This window comes from Gopherus flavomarginatus, chromosome 1 (genome assembly GCF_025201925.1).
Source record: "Gopherus flavomarginatus isolate rGopFla2 chromosome 1, rGopFla2.mat.asm, whole genome shotgun sequence".
NCBI lineage: Eukaryota > Metazoa > Chordata > Testudines > Testudinidae > Gopherus > Gopherus flavomarginatus.
In genome coordinates this window covers 98,156,923-98,177,392 of record NC_066617.1, presented here as the reverse complement: position 1 = coordinate 98,177,392, position 20,470 = coordinate 98,156,923, and the positions used below count along the sequence as shown (strand labels likewise).

Sequence of the window (20,470 nt, the reverse complement as noted above, 5' to 3'; positions counted from 1 at the left end):
TATCCTTTTCCGTAGAGACTGTCCAGTTTGGCCGATGTACATGAACCAGTGATGGTGTGGCTGATCTGGTTCATTCACCTGCACATCCACCAATGTAATATATGCCATCATATGCCAGCAATGCCCCTCTGCTATGTACATCGGCCAAACTGGACAGTCTCTACGGAAAAGGATAAACGGACACAAATCAGACATTAGGAATGGCAATATACAAAAACCTGTAGGAGAGCACTTCAACCTCCCTGGCCACACTATAGCAGACCTTAAGGTGGCCATCCTGCAGCAAAAAAACTTCAGGACCAGACTTCAAAGAGAAACTGCTGAGCTTCAGTTCATCTGCAAATTTGACACCATCAGCTCAGGATTGAACAAAGACTGTGAATGGCTTGCCAATTACAGAACCAGTTTCTCCTCTCTTGGTTTTCACACCTCAACTGCTAGAACAGGGCCTCATCCTCCCTGATTGAACTGACCTCGTTATCTCTAGCTTGCTTGCTAGCACACATATATATATACCTGCCCCTGGATATTTCCATTACATGCATCTGAGGAAGTGGGTATTCACCCACGAAAGCTCATGCTCCAAAGCGTCTGTTAGTCTATAAGGTGCCACAGGATTCTTTGCTGCTTTTACAGATCCAGACTAACACGGCTACCCTCTGATACTTATGACAATTGTGAAGGTCACTTTTTATGCCTCAGTGGTCCACTGACATTATTTTTTAATGATTATAGTATTGTTTTGAGAAATATTGGCATAGATTCCTGTCCCATGAGTATATTCTCATGGGACAGGAATCACAAGAAAATAAGCATTCTCGAGTTGTAATAAGGCTTCTAATAATAAGGACATGGAGTATAGGCTATATTAATAAAACATATTTCCAGTGATTGTCCCACTGAAGGACAATGTGATATGTAATGGAGCCTACGGTTCAAGATCTTCTGGAAAGAACAATATCTGTTAAGACTTCTGGCTGCATTGTTGATACACTTAGCCAACTTAACCTGTATTGCCTTTCTTCTTTGTTCTTTTCCTCTCCAGAAATTAATTAATTAAAAAATCATTCTACAGTTCATCTCCTGGGCTGTGTGTGTGGCAGTGAACAAAATGAATACTGCTTTTTCCAGGATTTGACACTAAATCTTTTTGTTACAGCCCAGCTAATAGAAATAGGGATGCTTTTAGTACTCTAGGCAGCTGTTACTGTCAGATGAAGCTGCCATTAGAGAGATTTCTGTTTAGGCCTTGACTGGTTGAGTAGAAGTCAGAAATCCTCTGATTTCTCCACTTGCTTCCATATCAATGTGTAATAAAAGGTGCTCTCCTGATATTAAAAAAAATAAATAAATAACTTTTAGAAACGTCTGTTCTCTGTACCATCTGGACAAATAGTGAAAACATTCTTAACTGTGAGATCCACAGAGCAGCAGATACACTTGCTTGCAAGCATTTGGTAGCTCATTCCATTTGTGAGGCAGTGGACATGTAATAAGAATATACAGCATTTAGACAATGCTTTGTGCTTTTAAAGCAATATACAAACATCAATCTTCACATTAACTCTCTTGCAGTAGCATACTGAATGCAAGGATACTGCTAACTTTGTCCTATGGCATGGGCATTGTGGGAGAAGGTTCTGAAGCTTTTATGTTTTCATGAGTGCAGGGGTTGTAATCTCATCTTGGATGAACTTTTTGTTTACAGTGTATTGATCTATGGAGATGACCTTTTACTAGTTTCACCAAGTCCGTATGGATTACATTTCTGGGGATTGTCAGGCTCTGGAGTTCAGAAATCAAATAAACTAGGAAATACATTTAAATTATTTTGTATAGATGAGTAAAAATGTGATGGATTATTTATGCAAGATGTGGAAAGAAAACTTTTTTTTTCTGAGTGTGTTTCATTGTTAAAATAAATAAACTTTATATATTTAAATGACTAGAACTAGAAACTGGAAAAAAACCACCTCTTAACCAATGAGACCCTTTTGTGCTACGGAAAAAGATATAATCAGATTAGAGAAGAGAAATGGAAGGTACTATAATGGAAGATGAATGCCATGAGAAAGTGTGCTCAGAATGAAAGTGTAAAGTATAAAGCAGTAGGCAGCAAGAGGTCAAAATACGTGCAGAGGATCAAAGGCCAAAAAGGCTATATAGTGGATCAGAGGATAAGAAGTCAAACTCAAAAATAAAAGGGTAATCATTTATTTTTTAGGCAGCTTGACAGAGTATTAGGAGAGAGATGATACAATAATAGCACGTTGCTTGAAAAGGAAACTAAATAATTGAGTTATGAAATAAAGTCAGATTCACTTATTCTTTCATTTAAATTTACTTCTTAAAATTCCATCTCATAATTCCTCATAGTCAGCATTATTAAGAAGCACTGTAATGGAAAACAAACTGATAAGGTTTCTAGTAGAGTCCTGAACTGCTTGGAGGGTGAAGACTGATCTACTACTGAAGTCCTGATAATGAGAAATCAGTACCCTGATGTTAGTGGATCCAGCAGCACTCTACCAAAAAGATAATTCTTGTAGCCATAGAGAGTTTCCTCCTCTGTCTAGCTGACAAATTCCAGGTTCTGCCTTCTGTCTTAATAGTCACACATAAGGAAACTCTTACTGAATGACTGTCTTCCTGTTTTTGCCTTACATAACTTATTTCTACTTCAAGACAGCCAGAACAGAATACTCGTTAAGTCACCCTTCTAAGATCAGATACTATGTCCTGCAGTTCTGTGACTAACTTCCTTTGGAATTCAGTGTAGATTTAAACCTTTATGAGAGCAAGTAAGTAAAAGCATGTCTCTAAACCAGTTAAGTTAAACTGGCAGAAAACCCTATGTGGATGCTCTTGTTTTAAGAGTGGCTTATACTTATTTAGCTTGAACAATAAAATAAGAGCATCTGGGTAGGGATTTGTACCAGTTTAACTGAATTGGTTTAAAGACATGCCTTTAAACTGTGCATGTTTGTGTGTAGACAGGGCCTGAGTTTTATACAATGAGAACATGCTTGTCTAATGCACGTGTGTATGGACTCGGTACTATAAAACTTTTATTCTAAGCAAAACACTAATGCCTGGTCTAGGCACAAATATTTGGACTAGTACAACTTATTTGGTTAGGCATGTGATTTTTTAAAAAATCAAAGTATTATTTCTATTACCATAGTGCCTAGGAACCCTAGTCATGGACCTGCATCCCATTGTGCTACGTACTGTACAAACACAGAACTAAAAGACTGTTTTGCGCCAAGGTGTTTACAATCGAAGTATAAGATGAGAGAACAGCTGGATATAGACAGGCAGAGGAATACATGGAAACGGTGAGGTTGGCAAGCTTTTAGAACTATCTGCATCCCAATACTGATCCAACAAGTTAAATTTATTTGTTAGTTCCTTTGCTAGCAGGTGCCACCAATTGATAGGTGTAGTTGTGAAAAGTTCTTCCACAAGATTGTTCACTGTGTGTGTTTGAAAACCTTTTTAATTCATTTCTACCCTGGAATTGACCCTTTAACTTTTGCAAACAGTCTGCTTGCTCCTTCTGGAGAACCTTGGCATACCTTAGAGCACTTCTTATTTCTCCATGCAGCTTTCTGTAGAATCTGCTTCAGTACTCAGCAATTTGACATTTCTGTGATTTGGAAGCCTTCATAATGATGCTCAACCCTATTGTTTGCAATAGAAAGAAAACATGGATTTACCTCCTTTAGCTGTACAGTGAAAACCTTATTTCAAATGGCTGGGTTCATGTTCATAAAACTGTGCCTTAATAAAGATAACATAGTAGGTAAAAGCACTTACTAGCTATAGCAGTGTCTTGCACAGTCTTTATGAGCCTTTAGGGAAAATAGTGTAGCTTTGAACTTCTTCATCTGATTAAGTGCTGAAATTAGCCCTCTTTTTCTTCACTCCCAAGTGAATTCAGGCGTGCCATTGTCTCCATCAGGGTATCAAAGTCCATGACAGAAGCTGGCTCCTATAGCCTGAAGAGAAATGAGCCTGTAGAAAGCAAGCAGCTTCCAACCAAGATACATACGTTTGCAGTAACTGCCAAAGATCATGCAAATCTTGGATTGGACTATTCAGTCACATGAGACATTGCAAACTATCAGTCTCTTGCAGATGAAAGGATGCTAACACAAGTGACTTCAGTTGCTTAAATTCAAGAATGCCCTGTAAAATTATTTCTAATAAGGTAGCATAATTCAGGCTCCATTTTTGTCATGGATTCTGTGACCTCTGTGACTTCTGCAGTGGCCCATACGGCTAGCCTGGGAGCTGCCTGAGTAGCTTGGGCAGTCCCTGGGACAGTTGCACTGGATGCTCTTGGGGCAGTCTCGGGGCTTCTTGACCCCCCGCTGCGGGAGTTTGGGGGGGGCTGGGGATTGGGGTACAGTGCTTGCCTCGGGGGGAGTTCCCCAGAATGGCAACAGGAAGTCCTCTCCCTCAGCTCCTAGCTCCATATGCTGCCTCCGCCCACAGGTACTACCCCTGTAGCTGCCATTGGCTGCCGTTCTCAGCCAATGGGAGCTGCAGAACCAGTGCTTGGAGCGGAGCGGAGGCAGCACATGGAGTTAGGAGCTGGAGGTCACCACTTCCCAGGTGCCAGGTAGGGAACCTGCCCCAGCCCTCCCAACCTCTCTCCTCCCCCAGTACCTGCCATGCCCCCCTGGGTCTCTCCCCTCCGAGCACCTGTGGCGCCCCTGGACCTGCCCCTCTCCCCAGTGTTTTAGTCAGGGGTATATAGTAAAAGTCATGGACAGGTCACAGGCTGTGAATTTTTGTTTACTGCCCATGACCTGTCCATGACTTACTAAAAATACTGTACCTGTGACTAAAACATAGCCTTAGCCATAATATGTCTCACATGAGATAGTAGCTTCAGGATATTGCCACCTACTCTTTTTTTTTTAAATAGTTTTAAATTTATTTTACTTTGTAACCTGTCTGAGGGCTTGTCTACACGATAGATTTTTTGTTCTTTTTCTTTTGCAGTTATAATGATACAGTTAAACTACTGCAGTTATTTGGGTGTAACTCTCCTGTGTGGACATGCTTATTCCAGAATAAGAGTGGCTTTTTCCAGTTTAGTTTAAATCACTTCCAAAATGACACAAGTTAACTGGAAAAAGGCACTGTTATCCCAAAATAAGTGTGTCCACATGAGGAGTTATATGTAGCAACTTAAATTCACAACCTTTCCTGTATAGACAAGCCATTTGTCGGAAAATAAAATTCTCCATCAGTTTTGTCTTTTTCCATTTATAATAAATGCTTAATTTTCCATTTGTTTCTTATGGAGCCTGAAATTAAGATGACTTTTGTTAGTTCTTTGATAATGATCCTGTAGCATTTCCACATGTCTCCTGGTGGATCCATAAGGTCATTATTTCCATTTCTGATAATTCACCATTCTGGAGAGAAGATGTTGCAACTGAACATTTTAAAAAGTCCCAGTCAAAGCTTGATGATAAATTGTAAGTCTGGAGTTTTGGATGCAGTATTCCAGCTGTTAGCATGTATCCCTTAATGTCAAATTATCCTTGCTTGACTGTGTCTGAAATCTCATTGTTGTCATTAAAAAACAAAAACCAAAAAACCCCCCAAACCTACCAAACAACAAAATAGAGAGCATGCAACAAATGTCTTCACAATCATACTACTACAAACATGTCATGAGGTTTTAGATAAAATACAAGCTGAGCTGATAAAATTAACCATATAACAGAGTAAACAAAAAGAAGTCTGAAAACATAAACCTCTCCTGCTGCCATTGGCATAAGCATGGAAACCTTATATTGAGGTTTAATGCAGATTAGGACAAAGGATCTTTTATGATGTATGTCAAGTATCCATTTTTTATTACCTTTTCAAGATTCACCTAAAAAACATATCTCCAAAGAAGAGTACAGATGTACACAATAGACAGCAATGCTTTGTTTAATGTATATTTACATGGACTGTAATGGCTCATTCACTAGAGATATGTCTTTTAAAACAGATTAAAAGGACTTGGAAGCTAGCCATGAAAGGCATTCTCAATGATTTTAGGAATATTTACTTGATTAAAACATAACTAAGTTTATTACAGGTCTATTTTGATAATCATTATGCAGCGTGTCTGCTTTTGGATAGATATGTAGAAAGTATCAATATTATATGCATAAAGTGATATTTCTTTACGTATTGCATTTTCTTTTTGTTTTGTTTTTTTATGTGCGTGTGTGCATGTCTTTTCCTTGTCTGCTGTTTGATCAAAAGATAGGCATGGTGCCAAATGTGCTCGCTGGCAATTAAAAATGTAGGGGTGGGTGGGTGTGTGTGTGTGTGTGTGTGTGTGTGTGTGTGTGTGTGTGTGTGTGTGTGTGTGAGAGAGAGAGAGAGAGAAAGAAGTATCCGACAGTACCTGTGAGAGATCATGTATCAAGACAGATGTGAATTGCCACTGGAGTCGCAAATATAGATGAAGAAGAAAATTTTTGTGGTTCAAATCCTAGCTGCATTGGAGAAGTCTGGTTCTTTAATGAAGGTAGCTCTTCCTTTCCTATCTTCCCCATCATTACCCTCTCAATATTAGGTCCACGTGTTTTTGTTGTGATTTTTAAATAGGTGAGAATTAAAGCTACATTTAAGAACAATACCAGATGTTTGTATAACATTACATAAGCCCTCGAGAACAGGATGTGGTGCTAGGGTTTAAAAATTAAATTTAGAAAACAAAGAACCCCAAATGCTGTCCTTTAGGAATCACATGTTGGTTTTGGGCCATTTCTTAAGCTGCTCATCCACCTTCTGCAGACGTTACAACTGCCCTTATCCTGGCACATTGCTATTGTATTTTCAGAAGTGTCTTTTTTAAAGTAAGAGTAAAGAATCTCTTTATAAGAGGGGTAGCCGCGTTAATCTGGATCTGTAAAAAGCGACAGAGTCCTGTGGCACCTTATAGACTAACAGATGTATTGGAGCGTAAGCTTTCATGGGTGAATACCCTCTGAATCTCTTTATGTATTTCACTAGGCGATGTTCATTTTTTTGAATGAGACTTGAGTAGAAATTTGCTACAAATCCAATCTTGCTCATCCATATATCAGAAAAAGATTTCCTGTGGTGCTGGTTGATAACTACTAACAAGAATTTTTTTTAAAGAAGCTTAAATAAAAGTTCAACTTAATATAGTAGACTAATTTGGAAGGAAAAATGTGTACGTTTGGTGGGAAAAAAAGTACTAAATTTCCTAATGTTCTAGCTTCCACCATTTAGAAAATACTGGCAAAAATTATTTTTTTCTGTTGTATTAACTGTATACTGGAGCCTAAAACAGTATTGCCAACTCAAAATGTTAAAATGTTTGATTCTTATTTGCCTTCTTGTTTTCCAGCATTGAGTGTGCCCTTCCTTTTAATATTAAATCTTTTCTTGCTCTCATAATTGCAGAGAACCTTCTTTTTTTCTTTTAATGAAAACTGAGATTCTCAGGTCATAGCACGATTCTAGCAGCTGGCATTTAAGAAAAACACAACACATTGGAATGCTTGTGATACTATCTAGCAAGTTGGCAACACGGCAAAATATTCCATATTTTGGTTTACCTAGCATATGTTCTAGTCTGACATAGCTAGCTATTGCCATTGGCTGTTTGTGGCTGCCTCCTTTTGTGAACAGGGTTTGAAGAGGCTGATGGAGATAAAAATACTCTTCATTCTTCTTTGGCGACTCCTCTCTTATTCATCTTCCCCAGTTAGCTGGTGCCCCCCATGGTCCTTTCCCACCTCTTTGTTGGCTGCCTGATTCCTCGCTTACACCTCCACCTTGGAAGCAGCCAGCAGCAGGTCCAGCTCCTAGGCAGAGGTGTGCAAGGGGCTCCATGCAGTTCTTGCCCGCAGGCATTGCTTCCCCCGTCCTCCAGCTGCCATTGGCTGGGAACCAGCCAATGGGAGTGCGGAGCCGGTACTCGGGGTGGGGGCAGCGTGCGGAGCTCTGTGTCCCCCCTGCCTAGGAGTTGGACTTGCTGCTGGCCACTTCTGGGGCACAGCGCGGTGTAGGAACAAGTAGTAACTAACCTTCTTTAGCTGGGCAGCACCGCCGGTGGGACTTTTAACAGCCCGGTCAGCAGTGCTGACCAGAGCCGCCGCAAGCAGTGCCTTATATTCCATGACCCAGTACTGGGTTGCGACCTACAGTTTGAAAACCACTGCCCTAAGGCATGAATCAAATGACATAATAGATCTTGTCTGTCTCTAAATTCTGTGTTGGTGAGCATACTAGCTGAATGTGTTTCACTAATATTTTAAGCAAATAGTTAACCTTGTCAGTGTCTAAATTGTGAATACCTCACTTAGATGAATGAGGCGGATTAAAAAAAATTAGGACTATTTAGAGGTGATTTATAGGAGGGGAGATAACAGGTATGTAACACCCTCTCTGCTGTAAGGAAATTTACACTGATGTAATTAAGTTTGTGCAAACCTCCAACATAGAAATGCTGCACCAGCGCAAAGTAGAGCGTGTTTAATTTGGTATGTTACTAGATTGAGGCCTGGACTAAACACAAAGTTGCATCAGTTTAATTAAAAGGTGTGATCTTGCACCACTTTAGTTAAAATAGTTGGTGCATGAACACTCTTGCATCATTTGTTAAACCAACTAAGTCAAGTCTAACTTTCTCCTGTTTAAACTGATGTAAGCAGGGTAGAGCAATTTAAGTCCAGATGACTAAAATAATGGTTTGAAAGACTTGATTCTTAAACAGTGTTGAGTCTTTGTAAAACTATCTCATCTTTAGATTACAATTCATAATGAACAAAGGCCAGGGTTTTCAAAAGTGACGAGCAGTTTTGAGTGTCTCAGTTTTTGGGGTCCAATTCTAGATACCTTAAAGGGGCCTGATTTTTCACAAAGTGCTTAGCACCCTGTCTGGGATGTCGGGTTACGTAAGGTTAGCTGGAAAAGCGGAGGCAATTCTGCAGTCAGTCAGGTCCTATGCCGAGGACCCTTCCTGTAACATGGGATAGTATTACTTAGTGATTAGAGTCGGGGACCGGTCCTTCCCATCAGGGCAGCGTGGCCCAATGGCCAGAGTCAGGGAAGTAGCCCACCTCTGAGATTGCACAGCCAGTTGACCTGTTGGTGGAATAGGGCGCCACTCAGGGGCGTGTGGTGCTCTGGGTAGTGGGACTGGTGGTGGTGCTCACCACTGAGTCAGCGAGGATCCTCCCAAAACACGCTGACCAGTCTCTCGGTTCACTCACCAGTGAAGAGTTCAAATCCCCTGGGCTGCTTCTTATCCTTTACTCCTCGTTGAAACTCTCCGGGTCTCTGGGGTCCTCAAATGGCCAGGCTTCCACCGGTGCTGTCCTTTCTCTGGGCTCATCTGGCAGCCTGGAGTCTCTAGTCAGGAATTCTGTGAGCCATAGTTGTGGTTTGTAGCAACGCCCTGCAGGGAGCTTGCAGCCTGCGTCCTTTCCTGTCAGCAGCCTTCCCAGACTGAGCTGCTGGGCTGATACCTTTTATATGCTGCTTCCAGGCTGAGCATGCTCAGCGGGGTCAGAGTGGCAGAATTAACCCTTTTGGTGCTAGTGCGGGGTAGGTATGCCCCATCACACACCCTGGCGGGAGTCCGCCCCCAGTGTCGTCCTCTCCTGCCTAGGAGAAAAAGTCTACGTTAGCGTTGACCCTACTTGGGCGGTGTAATACGCTGAACTCAAAGGGTTGGAGGGCGAAGTACCATCTTATAATCCCAAGTTTGAATCCTTCATGATGTTGATCCATTGTAGGAGTGCATGGTCTGTAGTAAGACAAAAGGGGCTCCCCAGTAGGCAATACTGTAGAATCTCTATCACCCATTTTACTGCTGGAGCATCCTTTTCAATGGTGGAGTACTTGACTTCTCAGGGAAATAGCTTCCAGCTTAGGTACAGCCCGAGGTGTTCCTCTCCCTTTTTCATTCCTGTGATAGCGTGGCCCCATACCCCACTTCTGAGGCGTCAGTTTGTAAAATAAAGGGTTTTGAGAAGTCTTGGTGGAACAGGATGGGTTCCAGGGTGAGTCACTCTTTCAAGGTCCGGAAGGCCCTTTCACATCCTCTGACCACTGGATGGTCCATGGCTGGGGGTTCTTTGTGAGGTCAAAGAGGGGGGTGGCTATTGTGGCAAAATCTGGCATGAACCATCTGTAGTATCCAGCCAAGCCCAGGAACTGTCTTACCTTCCATTTTGTTGTAGGGGTGGGGTAGACACTCAGGGCCTGTACCTTGTCTGTCAGGGGATGGAGTTCACCTGTCTCCACAGTGTAGATCATTTCTTTCGACCTGAGGTGACACTTGGCGGGATTTGCTGTGAGTCCTATTTCCTTCAGGGCCTGTAGGACCACGGCGAGATGTTGTAGGTGTTCCTAACAATTTGTGCTGTAGACCACAATATTGTCAGTATAAGCTGCTGCATGCTGGTGGTGTGACTGCAACAGTTGATCCATCAATTGCTGGGATGTAGCCACGGCCCCATGTAATCCAAAGGGCATGGTGATGAAATGGTATAGGCCAAGTGCTGTAGGGAAGGCTGTCTTCTCCCGGGAAGTCAGGGTCAGGAGAATTTGCCAGTATCCCTTGGTCAAATCTAGTGTTGATAGAAATTTAGCACTACCTAGCTGTTCCAGCAGTTCATCCACCCATGGCATTGAGTAGGCATCAAAGTGGGAAATGGCATTGACCCCCCCCCCCCAAAAAAAGTGTTTACAGAAGCTTACAGATCCATCAGGCTTTGGGACCAGGACTATGGGGCTTCTCCATTCACTCTGGGATTCTTCCACTACTCCCAGGGCTAGCATCACCAAATTCTTTCTGGACCACTTCCCACATTTTCCAGGGAAGTGGGTGATGTTGGTTGCAGACCTTTTGTCCAGGAATGGTGTCTATGTGGTGGCTGGTAATACTCATTCATCCTGGATGAGACGATAAAACGGGGGAAGTCTTGGACCAGCTGCTGTAGGCTTATTTGTTGCTCTGGGCTCAAATCCTGCCCCAATGTGATTGGTGTTATGTTGGGGGCTCCATTGGCTACTGGTCCGAATTCGGGTCCTGAGAGGGTAGGGGGCGATCAGTAGGCCTTCCCAGGCCTTCAGGAGGTTCACATGGTAGATCCATAGGTTTTTTCATTGCCCAGGGAGTCTGACCTCATAATCCACTGGTCCCACCTGTCGAACAGTCTCAAATGGCCCCTGCCATTTGGTGAGTAGTTTGAGTCTGACCATGGCAACAGGCCCAAGATCCTATCCCTGGCCTCAAAGATCCACATCTTGGCCCCTGATTGTATTTGCGATCCTGGGTCTGCTGGGCCTGGAGTAGGTTCTCCCAGGTGAACTCCCCAAGCTTCTGGAGATGTTCCCTCAGTTGCAGGATGTATGGAACTGACCCTGTGACCCTCGACTCTTGTTACTCCCAGGTCTCTTGGAGCAGGTCTAGGATCCCCCTCGGCTGCATCTCATAAAGGAGCTCAAACGGGGAGAATTCTGTCGAGGCCTGGGGGACTTCACCCACTCCAAATGGTAGTGAGGGGAGAAGCTTGTCCCAGTGTTGTGGGTTGTCATCCACAAATTTCCTAAGCATGATTTTTAGGGTTCTGTTAAATTTTTCTACTGGGCTGTTGGTCTGTGGGTGGTATACCAATGTCTTGAGAGCGTGGATGTTTAATAGCTATATAACTCGGCTGTCGGTTTGGAGGAAACATTTGTCCTGGTCTGTCAATATTTCTCAAGTATCTTGACCCTGGCAAAAATTTTAAGAAGCTCTGTGGCTATGACAGGGGCTGTGGTGACCTATAGCGGGACAGCCTCCAGGTAGTGGATCATGTAGTTGACTACCACTGAAAGATACTGACACCTGGATGTGTTCTTCTCCAAGGGTCCCACTAGATCTAGGCCGATCTCTTCAAAGGGTATCCCCACGACTGGGAGTGGGATCAGAGGCACCCACTGTACTCTCTTTGGGCTGGAACACTGGCATTCCGGGCATGAAGCACAGTTTTCCTGCACCTACTGGTGTATGCCAGGCCAGAAGAACCTCAGTGCTACAGGTTGCAGGGTTTTCCCTTGCTCCAAGTGGCCAGCCCAGGGCACCGCATGGGCCAACTGTAACAACTTGCGACAGAACCTCTTGGGAACCAGCAGTTGGCGGAGTTCCTCTCTAGTTTGTGGCACCTGGGTCATCCGGTAGAGGTGATCACTGTGGACCTCGAAGTATGGTCCTTGGGGTTGTCTTGGGCCAATTTCCACCTGGCCTCTGGCATCCTGAACTTCTTCCCAGGCTTGGCTCAAGGTCGGGTCTTCCCTCTGTTCCTGTAGGAAATCTCCATGTTGGGGCTAGGCCCACCCGGCACTCTTCCTCATGTTGGCCTATCTCCAGGTGCACCTTGGCAGTGGGGTATATAGGTGTCACTTTAGATCTAGGGCGTCCACCAGGCTGGCCCGGACTAGCATCTGGCTGCAGCTGGAGTGAATGAGGGCAGTTACTGGGGTACTGTCTACCCGCCTGAGCACACAGAATTTGGTGGGGCCCTTTCTCCAGGGCAGTGGTCCGCTGTCCACACCTCGCCATAGGCACAGTCCATGAACAAGCAATCCCCCCAAAATTGCCCCTGTTGTCCACATTCATAGCAGCACCGTTTGGGTACTTCAGCCTGCAGGTCATGTCCTGGAGTCCCCAATGCACCCGCAGAGTTCCGTCAACTCTCAGGGTTAAGTGTGCCACCTGACTCCTACCGGTGTTCTGTGGGGGATCCTGGTACACTGGGTTTACTCTGAGATCTCCCCATCTCCGACCTAAGTTGTTGGGCCTCTGGGTTCCAGCTTAGTCCAGCCAGTCCTTCTGGTTTGGGGGGTTGTTGTTTGGGTCCTTCAGCGGCCAGGCAATCCTCCATCAAAGAGACTCTTCATTGAGGGTCTCCAGCTGGTGGCGCTACACCCACTCCTTCACCCCTGCCTGGAAGATCTGCGTAAATTGTTCCAAAGCTACGGCCTCTGCCACCTGGGGCCTGGTTAAATTATCCGAATTCAGCCATCTCCAGCAGTAGTCCCGCATGCATTGGGCCACTGCTCATGGTCAAGCTTCTGACGGATATCATTCTTTACAAAATCGCAGCCGATAGGTCTCCGGGCTAATGCTGGTATGGGCTGGTGTGACGGGTTTCATAAGGGCGTAGTCCAAGGCCTCATGTGGAGCCAGGTTGCGGTAGCTGGTTTGTGCCTGGCCAGTCAAATATGGGTCCAGTAGTGTGGCCTAGTGTTCTGGAGGCCAACGGGTGGCCATAGCGACCCTTTCAAAAGTGATAAGTAATGTCTTTGGGTCATCACTGGGCCCCATATTGATGAGGTGCACCAGTAGTCCTGCCAGGGCATCCCCCGGCCCTGCTCCTCTGGGGACAGGCCTTGCTGGTCCTGACGGTTGCAACAGCATTGCCACCTGCTGAACCAGGCGTTCCTGTTGGGTCAGGTGCTGGGCCACCAACTCTTGAAGCAGCTGCTGCAGTTGCTCCTGATGCTGGATCATCTGCAGCTGGCGTTGATTGGCAAGCTGCTGTATCAGCTGAACCTGATGTTGTTGCTGCTCCACCGCCTGCTGCTGCTGGCTTTCCAATATCCACTTAAGGAGCTTCTCGGTAACCATGTTGGGTTGTTACAGGGATCCCGCCATCTAATTCCTCTTGTCTGGACCGCTCAACAAGTCCTGGTCAATGCCCGCATTCTCCACCAAGTTGTCGCAGGGTCGGTACGCCCTGTCATTGAGTGTCGGATCACATAGGGTTAGATGGAAGGGTGGAGACAATTCTTCAGTTGATCAGGTCCTATACCGAGGACCCTTACTGTAACATGGCATAGTATTACTTAGTGACTAGAGTCAGGGAGCAGCCCTTCCCATCAGAGCGGCATGGCCCAATGGCCAGAGTCAGGGAAGTAGCCTACCTCTGTGAGATTGCACAGCCGGTTGGCCCATTGAGGGAGTGGGGTGCCACTCAGGGGTGTGATGCCCTAGGTAAGGGAACTTGGGTCTTCCCTGCTCCTCTGAGCTCAAGCCCCAGCCCAGGACCCTGGTGGTGGTGCGAGTGCTCACCACTGGGTCAGTGGGGATCCTCCCATAATATGCTGACCAGTCCCCCTGGTTCACTCACTAGCAAAGAGTTTGAGTCCCCTGGGTTGCTTCTTTCCCTTTCCCCCTTGTTGAAACTCTGCTGATCTCTGGGTTCCTCAAATGGCCAGCCTCCCACCAGTGCCGTCCTTTCTCTGGGTTTGTCAAGCAACCTGGAGTCTCCAGTGAGGAACTCCATGAGCCATAGTCGGGGTTTGTAGCAACTCCTTGTAGGTAACTTGTAGCCTGCAGCGTTCCCAAACTGAGTTGAGCTGCTACCTTTTTTATGCTGCCTACAGGCTGAGCATGCCCAGCAGGGTCAGAGGGGCGGAGCTTCCTTAGCCTGCAGAGCAGAGTTAACCCTTTCCGGGCTGGTGCAGGGTAGGTGTGTCCCGTCACACACCCACCCTCTGAAAATCCTGACCTCTTTTAAAATGTCTGTGTAAGTACCCAGAATTTAAGCATTTGAAATAACTATTCACTTTTGAATATCTTGGCCTAAATTACAAATACTGGGGATTTTAAAATGCCACTACTGGTATTTGAATTTTACAAAACTGCTGCATGAAAAACACTGAATATTAAGGCCCTGATTCTGCAAACATTTAAGCAGATATGAAACTGTACACACACAAATAATTCCTTCAGTGGGACTACTCGTGCTTAAAGTTAAATATATGCATCAATGCTTGCAGTTTTAAATGCCAAAATTGTGTTTTTATTTAAAACTTTTCTCTCAGTGCCACAGTCTGTCACTTCAAAACAAACTTGAGTTTGTGTTAACAAGGAAAGCTATTTAGATGTTTAGTACATTATAATTTCACAATAACTTGTTAAGCAGTCCAAACTTTTTAAAAATAGAATCCTAAGATTAGGCTCCTAAACCCATATTTAGGCACCTAAATGACTTAAGACTGCAAGTCCCATTAATATCAAAGTGGTAATCTTGAAAGAGGATCATAGCTTCGGCAACATTTTCTGCTTTCTTGACTAATGGAAATTCAGAGTATAGGATGCTGGTTGCAAATATAACATGCTTTTTATCAGTTTGTTTGCACAGTAAGGGTATTGATGAGGCCCTGGAATTACCTTGTTCAGAATAGATGAATATTTTAAGTAGGAAACTTCTTAGTTTAAAAAAAGTGTGTAAAATCTGATATTCAGTTAATAATTAGGAAACTAGTTAGAGAAAAGACTACAAAAACCTCCATCCACTTTTGCAATTTTTGGTTATAAAATTAGGAGAAAGTAAAGAATTAGGAACATATAAAAAAATCTGAATTAAATAAAAGTGTAAAAAGTCATTATCTCTATCCACTCTGGTGGACGTAAGTGTGTTCTCTCACACAGTTACAGTGAAGGGGAATTGTTGCACCATTCAGTTAAACATCTTGTTATAGACAAGCCCTAAGTTGCACTTACATAAACCGTGCCTTGTACTGGCATAGTGAATATACATTAGGAGTTTGCACTGGTGTAGTGTCATCAATGAAGTTATGCCAGTATGAATTTTCTTAATGTAGACCAAAAATAATGGATAATTCAAAAGACAGTAAATTGGGTGCTCCTGTTCTTATGGCTTTTGTGTTAGTTAGCAAGGAAAGTTTTATTTAGATTTAGGGAATGACTAAAGAAATTGAAAGGCAGTACATTAAATTTGATCATATTTAAATGACTTCAGTAGTGCATGCTTTAAATAGCACTTCCAGAATTAAAAGAAAAACTTCTTAAAAATATTTTTTTTCTTCTTCCCTGTTGATGTTTAGAAGAGTATTTTGAATGGGACCTATGGCTACACTTACAGTTCTGCAGCGCTGGTAGTTACAGCTGTGTTCGTACAGCTGTGTAGGGCCAGCGCTGCAGTGTGACCACACTGACAGTTACCAGCGCTGCAGTGTGGCCACATTTGCAGCACTTGCAGCGCTGTTGGGAGTGGTGCATTGTGGGCAGCTATCCCACAGAGCACCTTGTCCCATTTTGGTGCTGTGGCTTGTGGGAAGGGGAAGGAAGTGTGCGGGTCTTTCCGCTTCCTGTTCCAACGCCCCATGGTGCTTTGCTACACATTCCGAGCAGTTTGGTGCCATTGTGAGTCTGCAGCGCGATTTCTGAGATTTCTGTTACAAATGGAGCCTGAGCTGCTGAGGACCTTGCTGATGAATGTTGCCAGCACATCATGCATGGCAGTGGAGCTATTCCTTCAGCTGCAAAGTGACAGTGAGGAGTCAGACGGTGATATTGAAACGCCTGACGCTCAAGACACTCAATTGCTTGTGGCAGTAACAGACATGCTCAGCACCGTGGAACGACGCCTTTGGGCTCGGGAAACCAGCACTGAGTGGTGGGATCACATCGTCCTGCAAGTCTGGGATGACGAGCAGTGGCTGCAGAACTTTCGGATGAGAAAAGCCACTTTCATGGGACTGTGTGCTGAGCTCGCCCCTACCTTGCGGCGCAGGGACACGAGATTGAGAGCTGCCCTGCCAGTGGAGAAGCGGGTGGCTATTGCAATCTGGAAGCTGGCAACTCCATACAGCTACCGATCGGTGGCGAACCAGTTTGGAGTGGGAAAGTCCACCGTTGGAATGGTGCTGATGCAAGTTTGTACAGCCATTAATCGCACCCTGCTAAGAAGAACTGTGACTCTGGGGAACGTGCAGGACATTGTGGATGGCTTTGCACAAATGGGTTTCCCTAACTGTGGAGGGGCAATAGATGGGACGCATATTCCTATTCTGTCACCACCCCACCTGGCATCAGAGTATGTTAATCACAAGGGGTATTTCTCCATGGTTCTGCAAGTGCTTGTGGATCACCGTGGGCGTTTCACTGACATTTACTCAGGATGGCCTGGAAAGGTGCATGATGCATGCATCTTTCGGAACAGTGCCCTGTTCAGGAAGCTGAGGGCCGGGACTTTTTTCCCAGACCGCAAGATCACAATAGGGGACATCGAAATGCCCACTGTGATCCTTGGAGACCCCGCTTACCCCTTAATGCCTTGGCTCATGAAACTGTATACAGGGAAGCTTGACAGGAGCAAGAACCGGTTCAACTACAGGCTGAGCCGGTGCAGAATGACTGTGGAGTGTGCTTTTGGCCGTTTGAAAGCCCGCTGGAGGTGTCTTTATGGGAAGCTAGATTTGGGGGAAAGCAGCATCTCCGCTGTTATATCTGCGTGCTGTACCCTCCATAATATTTGTGAAGGGAAGGGTGAAAGATTCAGTGAGGAATGGACCTCCCGAGGTTCGACGCCTAGAGGCTGAATTTGTACAGCCAGAGAGCAGGGCTACTAGAGAGGCCCAGGAAAGGGCTTCAAGGATTAGGGATGCCTTAAGGGAGCAATTTGATGCTGAGAGCCAACAGTAATGTTTGGTGCCTTTGCTGTGCTCCTTTCTACCTTGGGGTACAGTATTTACCACTTTCTGCAATAATAAAAAGTATTGTAAAAGCCATAAAATCCTTTATTCAAAGTACAGTACATAAAAGGCCAGGGGGGTTAGGGTGGTGGACTGTACATTCAGAGGTTTGAATATGTCCTGTTTGGATTGCTGTTCAATGTCTGCTGCACTTCAGGATTACTATGCTGCAGAGTTATGGGGGTGGAGTGCACAGGGTAAGGATTGTAGTTATCAGGGCTGGTAGGTGATCGTACAGGTGTTGGGGGCAGCTGGAGGTAATAAGAAACTGGCTGCTGGAGAAAGGTGTTTTGTGCAAATACTGGGGAACAAGAAAGAGAGCTTTGGGAGGGTTGTGGGTTACCACGGTACAGATCTGCCTGCATGGCTACGAGAGACTCGAAAGAGTCAGTTTAGCGAGATAGGAGGCTTATCAGGTGCTTTGAGGTTTTTTTGGTAGCCAATTCCTTTCTCCTGCTTTGTGTTTGCCTCCACTCATACATTTTCTCTCTCCATTCCTGCGTCTTCCTACTTTCTCTGTTGTAGTGATTCATAACTGCTTTGATCAATTCTTCTTTCGATTTTCGTGGATTTTTTCTCAAGTTCTGCAACCGACGTGAGGCCGGTGATCCGGCTGCATTAGTCAAGGTCACTAAAAAAAACATAGATAGAAACATGTAATACACAGAGGCTACATTGTTTATTATCACACAGTGAAGGAGTTTGTAGACTTTTTGTAGCATCATTCCCACATATCTAACATAACACAGAGAGGCCAGGGAAGCGAAGGCATGGCGAGCAATGGGGTGAGTGTTTCTGCCCCGACTTCACCTGGGAGGGGGAACTGACTGATGGCTCACTGGGTAGAGGAGGTAGCTGGTGGCCTGCACAGGGGACAGTAGGGAACATGAAGCTGGCGACCTGCTGGCGGGGGGGGGCGGTCCGCGGAACGCACCACGGTGGTGACGACCTGCTGGTGGGGGGAGGGGGGGTGCCGCGAAACTGGCGCCCTGCACTGAGCAGTATCCCTAAATTCTCAACATGGTTTCCTACTGCCAGATATATCACTGCTGCGTGTTACCTGGGAAGAGAGGGAGGGTCTTCTACAGCAATGTGGATTCCGCCCTGGCCCCTATGCAGCTTGCCTGTGTGCAGCCATGGACCCCCCACCCCTCGCTGCACAGTGGATCGGACGAGTTAGCCTAACCGGGACAAGGACCACGGTGGCTCTCCCTATAAACTTGCGAAAGCACATTGCCCACGCTCTGGCTGCAACTTTTCAAGAGATTACAGAGGCTGATTACAGAGACGTGATAGAGCAAATCAATGGGCTATGCATGCAGGCAGCCATAACCCAAACCGTCCTCTCCCAAAACATAAAATCTGCTTACCCCGAGCACGCTCCTCTGCTTCTTCTTCACCAGCAACTTCCCGCTGCTGCGACTGGCTAGCCTCCTCCTGGCTTGAGAAGAGCTCCTGGCTGCATGCCTCCTGGGACTCCGGGCTGTCTCCCTCCACCCCAGTAGCCTCACTCCCGGCTTCCTCTACACCCTCCCCCACTTCTCCCTGCTCTGAACTCTCCATCGTGCTCCTAGGATTGGCAGTGGAGTCACACCCAAGTATGGCATCCAGCTCCTTGTAAAAACGACAGGTCGTGGGGGCAGCTCCTGAGCGGCGATTTCCCTCATGGGCTTTGCAGTAAGCACTGCGCAGCTCCTTAATTTTTACCCTGCACTGCAACGCATCCCGTTCATGGCCCCTTATCAGCAAGGACTTTGATATCTGCCCATAGGTATCATAATTTCTCCGGCTGGAGCGCAGCTGTGCTTGCACAGCTTCCTCACCCCAAACACTGATGAGGTCCTGCAGCTCGGAACTGTTCCATGCTGGGGCTCGTCTGGGGCGTGGAGGCATGGTCGCTGATTGATTGATTGATTGCACTCCACACCTGGCTGAGCAAACAGGAAGGGGATTTTTAAAATTCCCGGGGCATTTAAAGGTGGGGTCAGCTGAGCCCAGGGCAGTGGAGTGTGCAGGATTACCAGAGAGGCTTAAAAGGTATGCTGGGATACCTCCTTATACCCCGAAGGTCAATAAAAGCGCTGGTGGGGTCCACACTTGCTGACCAGCGCTGGATCACCAGCGCTGGAATCGCTACGCCCGAGGCACGACCGGGTGTACAGCCAGCGCTGCAACCAGGGAGTTGCAGCGTTGACCGTGCTTTGCAAGCGTGGCCACATCCTGAGTTGCAGCGCTGTAACCCCCTCACCAGCGCTGCAACTCTCCAGTGTAGCCAAGCCCCTAAAGTAGCACCATTAAACATGTGCAGGCAAACCCTGCCCCTCCCTCTTCCTCTGTGCATGTGCCTGTTTGCTGCCTTATTGGTTTCAGCTTTGTGACTGCTGTTACTGATAAACACCCTCTTACAGGAGGGTTTGATGGCTATGACTTCAGATCACAAACAATCCACCAATCTTGAATTGCATCCCAGGATAAACATGTTAATTGGATGTTTCTGCTAAAATGATCAGCAGTGAAATAGTTAATAATGTTGACGTTTATATTCTTATCTTTAAGTTTCAGGCTTAAAAATCTGCCAAAGGGGCGGGGATGGGCTTCTGTCTTTATTTTTGCTGCTTTATGATGTATACAGAAGGCCTGAATGGTGTGAGGATTTTTGCTTATTATTTATAATATTAAAAATTCAAGTCCTCTCTTTAGCGTGAAAGATTCTCTGACCTTGTCTACTCCTTGCCCTAAATCTTGCAAAGCTTTTCCATTGCTTCTAACATCAGTTTTGCTCCATTAGTGCTAGTAGCGTTAGGATCTGTAGTATAAATGGACTGTTAACATTTTAGGCACTTTGATTAGACCTGCATCAAGTAGAGTTAGCTGACAGTGTGTGTAAAATGCTGGTGGTAGCTGATGTGGCTAGGGTGACCAG

The 20,470-nt window shown here is 45.4% G+C and overlaps 1 protein-coding gene across 1 annotated transcript; it reads right to left on the bottom strand.

Annotated features, from left to right (window-relative positions):
• Positions 1-17,544: 17,544 nt before the first annotated feature.
• LOC127030944 (zinc finger and SCAN domain-containing protein 20-like) lies at positions 17,545-19,605 on the bottom strand. Its single transcript, XM_050917632.1, has 2 exons — positions 18,918-19,605; positions 17,545-18,178 (listed from the first exon to the last, which is right to left on the bottom strand). Exons 1-2 carry the CDS (start codon positions 19,438-19,440, stop codon positions 17,940-17,942), a joined length of 762 nt encoding a protein of 253 aa, XP_050773589.1. The 5' UTR covers positions 19,441-19,605; the 3' UTR covers positions 17,545-17,939.
• Positions 19,606-20,470: the final 865 nt, after the last annotated feature.

Coding starts and splice junctions, on each gene's coding strand:
- LOC127030944 (XM_050917632.1), bottom strand. CDS start 19,440: ATGCCTCCACGCCCCAGACGAGCCCCAGCATGGAACAGTTCCGAGCTG. Junction 18,179..18,917: donor AGCAGAGGAGCGTGCTCGGG/GTAAGCAGATTT, acceptor TGTTTTTTTTAG/TGACCTTGACTAATGCAGCC.